The following is an 11011-nucleotide window of genomic DNA, read 5'->3' as shown; positions in this document are numbered from 1 at the left end:
TTCCAGACCTGAAGGGCAGCTAGGGGCCATAGTCTCAGTGGTTCCACCAGGCTCTATCAGACCAGCAAACCTGGTCTCCCCCTTTTTTTTTCCCTCCAAATCATTTTGAGTTTTGTTCCACATTGTTCTCCCTCTCTATCCAGGATCTCCTACATAGATCCCCTGCCAAGTGGTTGACAGCGGTAGCTGGGCACCATCTAGTTCTTCTGGTTTCATAGTTGTATAGGCTGCAGATCGCCTGTGTATCCGTGACTAGGACTAATCGTTCCCATGAATTTTTGGTTTTCTTCATTCTTCCTTGCTCTAGATGAGGAGAGACCCATCATTGCATCTAGATGGCAGCTTGCAAGATTTTAAAATCCCAGTCGCTACTTGCCACAGTAGGAGGTGGAACAATGTTTTGTGTAGTATGTTATGCCAGTGGAGCTTGATGTCCCCTGCGTGTCTTTGTCTTTGGTTTTGGTGTGTTTGGTGATGATGTGCCTTGGTGATTTTCTTTTGTTTGGGGTTCTTTGGACTTCCTGAATGGATATATTCTCATGTTTCATCATATCAGGGAAATTCTCTTCCAACAAATCTTGGACAATTGTCTCAGTGATTTTATTTTTCTCTTCCTGTTCTGGAATTCCAATGACATGTAAATTATTCCTTTTAATGGTATCCCACATGACCCTTAGGCTTTCTTCATTTTGTTGTGATCTTTTTTCTGATTGATCCCTTTCCAAAAAAATATTCAGGTATTTGTCTTCAATCTCATTAATTCTGTTTTCCATTGCATCAAATTTACTCCTTTGCCCTTTCAGTGTACTATCTATTTCTGATAATTTAGTATTAATCTTCTGGATTTCTATCTGTGGATTTAGAATCATTTCTAACTTTTCATTTATTTTGTCATTTTGTTCATGTATTTTTTTCCAAAATTCTTCTAAGGATTTGTCTGTGTTTTCCTTGATCTGTTTCTCAATCCTTTGAAGATACCTAAATATAATTCTTTTGAATTCCTAATCAGGGAGTTCCAATGCTGTTTCTTCCTCAGGGATGTGGTCTGGGCCTGTATCCTGCTCCCTTGTTTCTCCCACTTTATCTTGCTCTTTGTGTTGATTGTGATGATCTGTTGTCTCTGGAACATTGTGACGTTGTTGTATTTAGATCTGGGAACTGTTTGTGAAGAGCCGCTAAGGGTGAGTGCTAAAGGCGCAAGGAGGCCACATCTCCTGACCTCCTCTAACCCCACAAGAGGAAGACAGAATCACCATCAATTGCCCAAGGCCTATTCCTGCGACGCCAGACATGCTGCCTCCCTCCAGCCCTTTCTCCAACCCTGACACCAACTGTTCCTCCCACAACACTTACCACCTTTCTGCTGGGTTCGATAATTCACTTAAGTGGCCACACAGAACTAACAGATTATGGTGTTTATTAGGGAAGCACCAGGTTATAATTCAAGTTCAGGAAAAACAATCATTCTCACTCAGCCCGCTGTCTCTCAGCCAACAGTCTCTCACAGTCTCTCTTCCAACAGTGTGTGTCTCTCAGGAGCGCATTTCTCTCAGGAGTGCGTTTCTCTCAGGAGCACGTTTCTCTCAGCAGCATGTCCTTCTCAGCCAGCAGTCAGAGAGAGTTCTGCCTCTAGGAGCCTCCTTTTGAGCCTGGCAGAGTGGCCAAACTAGCCATTCATAACATCAGAATTCTAAGCACCTGAGAGAGAGTAAACTTCCCAGAACATTGCTTTGTGCCATGCCCAAAAGAAATACCCCAGGTGGATAACTTTAATATTAAAATCAGGACCTCCTCAGTTGTTCACAGCAAATTCCACCATGGAGTTTACAAAGACTTATGGGTAGAAAAGCCATACCAGGTATTTACTACAGCGCAGTGAGTCAGGCTTTTCTTGGTTGTTGTTTATCGTAGGCCCGTTGGTGGAGAAGGAGGTGGTGACTCTCAGTAAGTAAAGCTGCAGGAAGTGTGGGTGTAGTTGTGTCACATGGAGACTGTTGCTCTCTCCCACACAGACAAAAATAACAATTGAATAACAATTGAATCAAAATATAAAAGCAAATGGACAATAAACATACTGTGTAATCACACAGTAACATTAACCAAAAAAAAGAAAAGGGAAAAAAACAAAAAACAAAACAAAACAACAAATACTGCAATATCTGGGGAGAGGGCAATAAGGGAAAAAAGTAGAGAAGGAGAATAATGAAGAAAGCATGGGAAAAACGCAGTAAGAAAAACAAGGAATGGGGTAGCCACAAGAAAGAGCAAAAAAAATGAAAAGTAGAACCTGGGAAGGGAAAAATATAGAATGATACTAAAAAGGACAAAAGTAATAATAATAGTAGTAGTTTTAAAACAGACAAAAACAAACAAACTTAAAAAAAGAAAAAAATATATCTGGACAGGGCAAGACATGGCACCCAGACTCTGTGGGAGCACACATACTGGGATGGAATTCCTGCCAGCCTAGAAGGTGGGTGGGAGTGAGGGATGGCTGTACCTCCATTCACCAAGTGGGTGTGGGGTATAAGAGTAGCAAGGGGAATGTCGCATCATTCCAGTAGTCCATGTGTCTGGGATGTCTTTGCGGTTTCCAGCAAGTGGAGCCTGTTCTTAAGTCCCTGGAATCTGGGAGAATGATGTTGCTTTAAATATCCAAAATGGTCAAGCCACTGGTAAACATTCAAAATGGCTGCGCCCCCTGGAAAGGCAAAAGTCCACAGCTTAACCCGTCTTCCTCTTTGCTGCTTCGCCTTTTATTTCCCAGCCACTAGAGCAATCCTCCGTGCAGTCCCTGGCTAGCAGGGCTGATTTTTAGGTTAATTCTTAGGTCCTACCACCACTCGGCAATATCCAAGCTGTCTGTGCCGTCAGTATTGCTGCCAGACCGCAGCTCCGTATTTCTCCTTTTTGGTATTTTCATGCAAATTCTTCTGCTAGTTCGAGTTTAGTTCACTTCAGTATCCTTCAAAGCTCAGGGGTCCAGGATTGTCTTCTGTATCTTTGTTAATTGGTTCCCCTTTCCTTTGTTGAAGAGGGTCTGTGCAGTCTTTCTGCCTATTCTGCCATCTTACTAGAACTCTGTACTTATACTTTTAACCTACAATATTTATGTATTTGTTTTATCTCCCCTATTAAACTGTAAGATGTATGAGGTCATGTCTTAATAACCTGTATATTCTCAGCAGTACCTAGTATCTTGTCTTAAACATAACCAAGCACTTGGTACATATATTGAATCATTGAAAGGGCTTTGTGAAAAGGGGTGGGGAAGTCCTGAAGAGGCCAATCGTTAGGAAAATGAGGTTATTGTTCAAAGCAGAGACAGGTAAGAATAGATGTGGCTTTTCTGTCTTTTATTTAAAACTTTTATCTATATATGAGCATTGGTAGTATCCATGGTTCAGAATTAGATACTGTATTCAAATTTAAGTGAATTTATCACTATTGTAGAGGCAGATACTACAGGACAACATTCTTTGGGAAACATCTGAATCTGTGGAAGCACTCCTTTAAATAAAATTTTGACTTGATTCAAACATATTCTTGTAAAGCAAATTCTACTTTTCCTATAAAGACTTCACTAGGATATTAGAGAAATGCTTCCCTAAGAGAAAGTCCTCAGCAAGTAGATGTGTGAAAGCTTTCGAGAAGTAATGACTAAGGTGGTTAGACAGGTGTGTGGGTGACAAGAGCTTCTAGCTTCTAGCTGAGGCTAGAAAATGATTTTCAGCTTGAGGAGTTTCTATATGTCATCAGCTGTCTTGACCTTTCCAGTCATGGGAATTTTATCTGTGCCTGAGGAGTCACTGAGTCCATGCTTGTGGACCAGAGATCTCTCTACCTCTCTTGGTTGGGTCAGTACAACTTTGGCTCCATCATCACATAAATGCTAGGTGCTACTTGGGCAATCCTACTTCCGTAGTGATACCGCCTCGGAAACCCAAGGAGGGGTTGCTATGAGTCGGGGCCAACTCGATGGCATATAACCACCACCACCACCACCATTTTAGGTTAGAATATATAATGTATTCTAATGTAAAAAAATACCCTAGAGTGACCTAATTTACCAATTACAGTAAGTCCCTAGGTTACAGACAACTGTGAAGTTGCCCTTCAGTATTATGTAAATTTGCCCTCACTTAGAAAAGATTGAACCAACCCTTACTTGCAACAATTCTTCATCACAGTCACCTTCATTTGCTGTGTGTGCATCTCTTAAATTACTGAAAAGTTTTCCAGCCTTTTGCACTAAAGTAAGGTTAAATAAGAACCATATGCATCTGTTCTGACTGACCTACAAATGTGACTTAAAAATACACTTAGGAATTGATCTCATTCATAACCTGGAGACATCCTGTAATTAAGGTGAACCAATTTTGTTATGGAGCTTTGGTGGTATAGTGCCTAAAGCATTTGATGCTTAACCAGAAAGCCGGCTATTCAAACCCACCAGCCACCTGTGGAAGGAAGACTAGGCAATCTACTTCTGTAAAGATTTACTACAATGCCTTTATTAATGCAGTAACATCTGCATCATTAATAAGTTATTCTTTTACCAGCTGAAGGTTAGATAATTTACTGCCTATGTTTAAGATTCTTTTTCTCTTTCTCCCAGTTTTTTGTGGACCTTTGGATCAGGAGCTTTATCCATGGAGGTTGCAGCTTACTTACTTCTAGACACAGAGTTAGGATCTTACCCTTCATACTGTTGATTGGTTTTGCAACGGTACTTTTTAATCACTTGTTTCTAAGGGAACCAATAGAGGGGAGAGTCTTTTGAGTAGGTAAGGACAGGAATGTTTCATTACCTACAGTAAGTCTCAAATGTTGGGAAATAAAGCCAGACTCTTTTGTATTTGTATGTATATTGACATTTAAATGCTCAACCTAATGCTATGATCTTTAAAATTCTCTTTGGGGAATACTTGCTGATTAACCTATCTGGCTAATGTTTTCAGTTGAGAAGTGGTCAGAAGGAACGGCACAAGAGAAGAAACCAGAATGTGTAAAAGAACCAGAAAAACCATCTGTAATTTCCCCAGAACCTACACGGAAGGAAAAATCTACGGACACAGAGGAGGACAATGTGACTGGACCACTATTAAGCAACAAAACCACCCAATTTCCATCAGTTCATGCTGAAGCCCCAGAGCCTGTGGACACACCTGAAGTAGTTTGTGGTCCTTCTTCCAAACCAACCTCTCCTGAGGCTACTACCCCACCCTCATCACCATCTCCAGCAGCTGTCCCACCAGAGTTTGCCTATGTCCCAGCTGACCCATCTCAGTTTGCTGCCCAGATGCTAGGTAAAGATTCATCTGTTCATTCTGATCTATCTGACGTTTTAATGGTGGATGTGGCTACAAGTATGCCTACTTTTCCTGAGGAGGTGCTGAGCTCAGAGGCTGTTGAAGATAACGTGGTGTCCCCTCCTCTTGTGTGTTTTGGAGAGGTGGTATCAGTTGAGGCTCTGAGCCAAACATCTGTCCATGTAGCTGTAGGTCCTAAACCCAAAGACAATAAGGCTGAACCATCAACGGCTTCCTCACTCCCCTTGCAGGATGAACAAGAACCTCCTGCTTATGATCAAGCTCCTGAGGTCCCTTTTCAGGCTGATATTGAGATTACATCAACCCTTCACATATCATCTATATATAATGATGTGCCTGTGATTGAAGGAGTTTCTTATATCGAGCAAATACCAGAACAAATAGTTATCCCTTTTATTGAACAAGTTGCTTGTCTTAAAGAAAATGAGCAGTCACCACCAGTTAGTCCAAATCCTGTAGCATCCAAGACAGCCTCAGGCATGTCTGCAAAATCGGTAGATTCTGCAAAACTTGTTCAGCTGGAGGAGGATGAAAAACATGTGTCCTCAGTACATTTGGAGGCAGAAGGAACAGTTCTGTTCTTTGACACCTCTTTGGAAGGTCTCCAAGAGGTAGCTGCACAATCCCTGCATGCAGAGGGCTCTGCCCAGTCAGTAGGTTCTGAGAAACCTCTGCACCTTAAGATGGAGGTCAGTGCTATAGTCCCTGACAGTACTGGGCAGGATGAGTCATGGAAAAACTCTGCACCCCTGGAGACGGAGGTCAAACCTGTGTTCTCTGGGGGATCTGCAAAAGAGATGCCCTCAGGTCCATCTGTAAAATCATCTAGTGGCTCCCCCTATCCTGTTCCAGAAGGGCTTACAGAAGCAGAAATCGAACCGGAAGGGGCAGCAGCATCTGAACAAGGTTTGATGGAGCCAGGTAAGAAAATTAGATACTTAACACAACTACAAATTGCATTTAAGGTTGACATCTGCATTTTAGGTAACCATCTAGGTAGGCTTCCCACAGATTGGGTCAAAGGTCTTTATTTTCAATAGCTTTTAAATTGCCAAATCTACTTAAATGCTTTGCTGCATTTGAGATTTTATTATCATTAGGTGAATGATTTTAAAGTGACATCCCTAAAGTTTGGTCATCTAGCACTTCTGTTATTCTTTTGGTCACATTATGTTGTAAAAACTAAAGCTTGCTGGGTTAAAAAAAAAAAAAAATCATACTCGTGATCTTACTATTTTGTGTTCCTATTACAAGACTGTAATTAGGGTTGTTGGTTTGAAATTTTTCAATTGTGATTGTAAAATCAAACTCCAGCAGTGCATTTACGTAGATTATGGCATTTAACCTCCTCTACTTAAGAAAAGGAGAAGGAAAAAAATGAAAGAAATGGTGGTGTGTTTGACTGCTTTCGCACTGAGGCAGGAGAGCTCTGCAACCAGGACTGGGGAGCTGAGTCAAGCATGGATTTCCTGCCTGGGAGCTGCTGCAGTGGAGGGAGCAACTTCATAGATGGATTGAGAGAAGAGGGGGCAGGCTGAACCTCTGTCACACAGGGGACCAGGGAGGGATGAGCAGCAGAAGGGAAAACCAGGCACTTGAGCGATGATGGATGCAATTGAGACGATTGGCTTCCTTGTATCAGATCCTCTGACAAGTGCCCAGAGCAGGCTGCTTTCCTAGCTGCTGAACAACCACCACTGTTTTCCTGTGACACAGACATGACCTGACCTCCATCTCAATCTATTTATGACATCTTATCTGCTCCCCCTCCTGCCCCACCTAGGCAACTGCAGGAGCATTGCTCTGTTTAGCGATAGATGGGACATGCATGAACGAAACTCCCCTTTTCTTTTGCAGAAACTCAACCTTGACTCTTACCAGGGCCAGAATAATAGTGTTACCAAAGCAGGTGTTAGATCAAATTCTGTCTGGCAGTGTGATGGAGCCTCTATATAGCTGAAAAGGCAGAGGCCAGCGTTGGGAGTGTAGCATGTGGGACTGGCATTATACTTGTGGCTTAAGTAGCACTTTCATCCCAAGTCACTGTTTTCAAGTGCTTAACTTTCCTTAAAATAAAATAAAGTTACCATCTGCACTAAGAGGACATTTAACAACAAAAACTGATTGAGCTATCAAACAGTCTCTCCCCTTTAAAACACTGGAGACTTGGCTTGTACACATTTTTAAATAAGCTTGAAGAAAGATCAGTTGAAAGTATCTGAAGCTATTGAAATTATATAGGCCTTAATCATGTGCCTAGTGTTACTTTCTTTTCTAGGAGGAAAAGGCTGCACCAGGGATAGATGGCCCAGTGTTCTAAGGCAAAGTGATGGAGTGACACTACTCCATCAGCAACTTTTTTCTCCTAGGTCCCATCTTCTGGGACTAGTTTGCCTAGAACTGTCTTCATTAGGCAAGTCAAATTTGACATTATAGATTCCTGGTGTAAGGAAATGGATGGCATTTTTAGTTCGCTACTTTCTTAAAGAACCTGTGGGACCAACCAGCCTTTTACTGCCACCCAGGACCTATTATTTCAAGCCTTGCCTACAATGAGGGGTACTCTCTGGGGTTCTGAGTCCTAGATTATGTGACATTTTGTGTGTGGTGACATAAAGGTGGGAGCTAGTAGTGCCTGTGAAGGGCCAGAGATAGTTATGTGTGCAAAAGATGACACCTAGTGCTGACTTTTGCCAGGAGAGAAATAATCACTATGCAGATGAATTAACCCTTTTTCAATGGCCTAACATACTCTGCAGTTTTTTTTTTTTTTTTTTTTTTCGGTAAGCCAGAAGTTTTGTTGACTGTCCATTTCCTTGCTGAGGACCCTGTAGAAGCCATGTCTAAAGTTTAAGTACCTGGAAATGGCCACTTGGAATGAGGTTGTTTCTTCAGCCACAACTGTAGTGTCCCTGCCACTTACTATCACAACAACACTGTTCTCGTTTTTCAACTATAGAGAATCTCTCTTCTTTCACATTTCCAAACACAATTTACTTAGCCCTCTCTATAGCATGCTTTATGGCACATATTACTACAGCTGTTTGTTTATATGTAAAAAAAAAGATTTATAAAGACATTTCTGTGCATAGCGCCTGATACAGAGACCAAATCTTTAATGCCTGCAAATTTTTTTTTTTTGTAGCAATAGCAGCAAGCGAAGCAGGACAACCACCACCATATTCTAACATGTGGACCCTTTATTGTCTAGCTGATATGAATCAACAAAGTCACCCATCACCGCCACCTGCACCTGGGCCTTTCCCCCAAGCAACCCTCTATTTATCTAATCCTAAGGATCCACAGTTTCTGCAGCAGCCACCGAAAGTTACTTCTCCAGCTTATGTGATGATGGATGACACCAAGAAGACCAGTGCCCCACCTTTTATTTTGGTAGGCTCAAATGTTCAGGAAGCACAGGATTGGAAACCTCTTCCTGGACATGCTGTTGTTTCGCAGTCAGATACCTTGAAGAGATATACTGCAGTACAAGTACCTATTGCTGTTCCTGCAGATCAGAAATTCCAGAAACATATCCCAAATCCCCAGAATGCTAGTTCTCCTACAAGTGGACAAGATGTCCCCCGACCACAAAGCCCAGTTTTTCTTTCTGTTGCTTTCCCAGTAGAAGATGTAGCTAAAAAAAGTTCAGGATCTGGTGACAAACGTACTCCTTTTGGAAGTTACGGTATTGCTGGAGAAATTACCGTGACTACTGCCCATGTTCGCAGAACAGAAACTTAAAACTGGTAGGTAAATTTTCCTACCATATGTGGGCCTTAACACACTTGGGTTTTCAGCGTTTTGATTTGTTGATGGAGATATTTAAAAAAAAAAAAAATTGAATTGAGATAATATGCAATGAGCTGAGTATACTCCAATTTGATGTGGTTATTGTCTCTTCAGCTTCCTTATCTCCAATTTCTGATAAATGCACAGCATCATGACTTGTACCGAGGATTTGGTGCCAAATATAGCAACCAGTCAGTCAGTCAACTCAATAATCTTTGAATACTTGTTCTATGTCTAGTATTGTGGCTGAGGCTAAACGGGTGAATTGAAAAAAGAAAAAGGCAACTGTCTTACATGGAAACCTTATTATCTAGTTGGTATGTTTAATGACTAAGGATAAAAGACATGACAGCTAGGAAGGATGGGAAAGCAGGAGAACTGCTGATTATACATGGAACACCTGAGCAGTGTAGCATGAGTTTTGAACATTGATAGTAGTATAGACAGGTTGGAAACACATTAAAGAACTAAGGTGACAAATGGATTAACTAGAGAAGGCAGTTTATCACTCACAGATCGTTTTTTAATTTGTCATTCAACCAGTACTTAATAGCAAGTACTGAGATGACCCTTCCTCCCCTCACCTGAGAAAAATGGAGTGAGCAAAACATTGAATTTACACTTAGGTAGGGGAGACAGACAAAACTGTAAATTACAATATGTGAATGAAGAGAACAGAGCACTGCTGTAGGCCCTCCTTTAATAGTTGTCATTAGATGGGGTGTTCAGGCACATTCTCAGTGAGGCGGTTTAAACCAGTGCCCAACCATGAGAAGGAGCCAGACCTGAGCAGAGGCTGCATGAAGAGTCCTATGGCAGGAAGAAGTCCTGTGGAGGTTCGGGAAACTGAAAGAAGGCCCAAAGGAGACTGGCTGGGAGGAGCTTGGGGAGAGTATACAAGATGAAGTTGGAGAAGTTAAGAGGAGTAAGGAGAGAGTCTTGGACTGAAAGTTCAATGGGAAACCAACATAAATGTTTTAAGCAGAATGATACAATCTGATTCACGGATTAGAAGTCAAGCCATGGCAAATAAATAGAGAAAGCAGGGAGACAAGTTAGGCATATATGATACAATGTTATACATCTATACCAAGGAGATCACTTAGAAGAGTTCATTGTACTTTCAAGTTCTGGACATCCCAGAGACAGACAAGGCAGATTTCATTAGTGGGTGAAGTAGTACAGTTACTAAATTTAAGAACAGAGAGCTCTCAGTTACCAAAATGTCTCAGGGCTGAGTGCACTGAGGCCATCTCCGTGTCATAAACCACTTACTCATCCTCTTCATTCACTTTAGTGGAGTTCTAAAATGGCTGTTCTCAGTATGAATTGCTAGGATATTTTACTATCTGATTAGGTAACCGATCAGATTAGTTAAGAGTTTAGTAACAGCAAATCGATGGCAGACCTTTAACTTCTGATCTTCCATTCATGTCACATGTTCAATGTAATCATCAAATCTAAACAATTTAATGTTTATTTCTAACAGATGCTGAAGATGCCGCTGTTTGAGTCGACATTCAAGGTGGAATCTACCACCAAGCATAATGTTTCAATAAACTTCATGCAAGCATAAACCCTGCATTCTTTTTATTATTCTTATAATTCAGAAGGTATGCAAACAACCTAACACAAAGGCCTTAAATCTTTTCAGACCTGTGAAGAAACAGCATATTCCAATTCATATATATTATGTTAAAAAAAAATTTTTTTTTAAACCATTCCCACTCTAGCGGATCTGGTCACACGTTTTCTCACCAAGTATTCCTACTTAATCATTCTCTTTTTGGTATCCACACCAAAGGAGTACAATAGTACCTCTCTGTGACACTAGATTTACCCAGAGAGCACTTGTTGTTTGCCGTTGAGTTGGACCCAACTCATAG

The 11011-nt window shown here is 41.3% G+C and overlaps 1 protein-coding gene across 1 annotated transcript in view; it reads left to right on the top strand.

Annotated features, from left to right (window-relative positions):
* Nucleotides 1–9077, top strand: part of CABYR (calcium binding tyrosine phosphorylation regulated) — a 38831-nt gene extending 29754 nt beyond the window's left edge. The window contains exons 3-4 of the mRNA XM_007935577.1: nt 4962–5309; nt 8479–9077. Coding sequence (XP_007933768.1) covers nt 4962–5309; nt 8479–9077 — 947 coding nt within the window. The remainder of the gene's footprint in view (nt 1–4961; nt 5310–8478) is intronic.
* Nucleotides 9078–11011: the final 1934 nt, after the last annotated feature.

Source organism: Orycteropus afer, unplaced genomic scaffold (genome assembly GCF_000298275.1).
Source record: "Orycteropus afer afer isolate SDZICR_OR568_19922 unplaced genomic scaffold, OryAfe1.0 scaffold00030, whole genome shotgun sequence".
NCBI classification, from domain to species: Eukaryota; Metazoa; Chordata; class Mammalia; order Tubulidentata; family Orycteropodidae; genus Orycteropus; species Orycteropus afer.
Note: the sequence above shows the minus strand (reverse complement) of the source record. Positions and strands in the feature narration are given on the sequence as shown.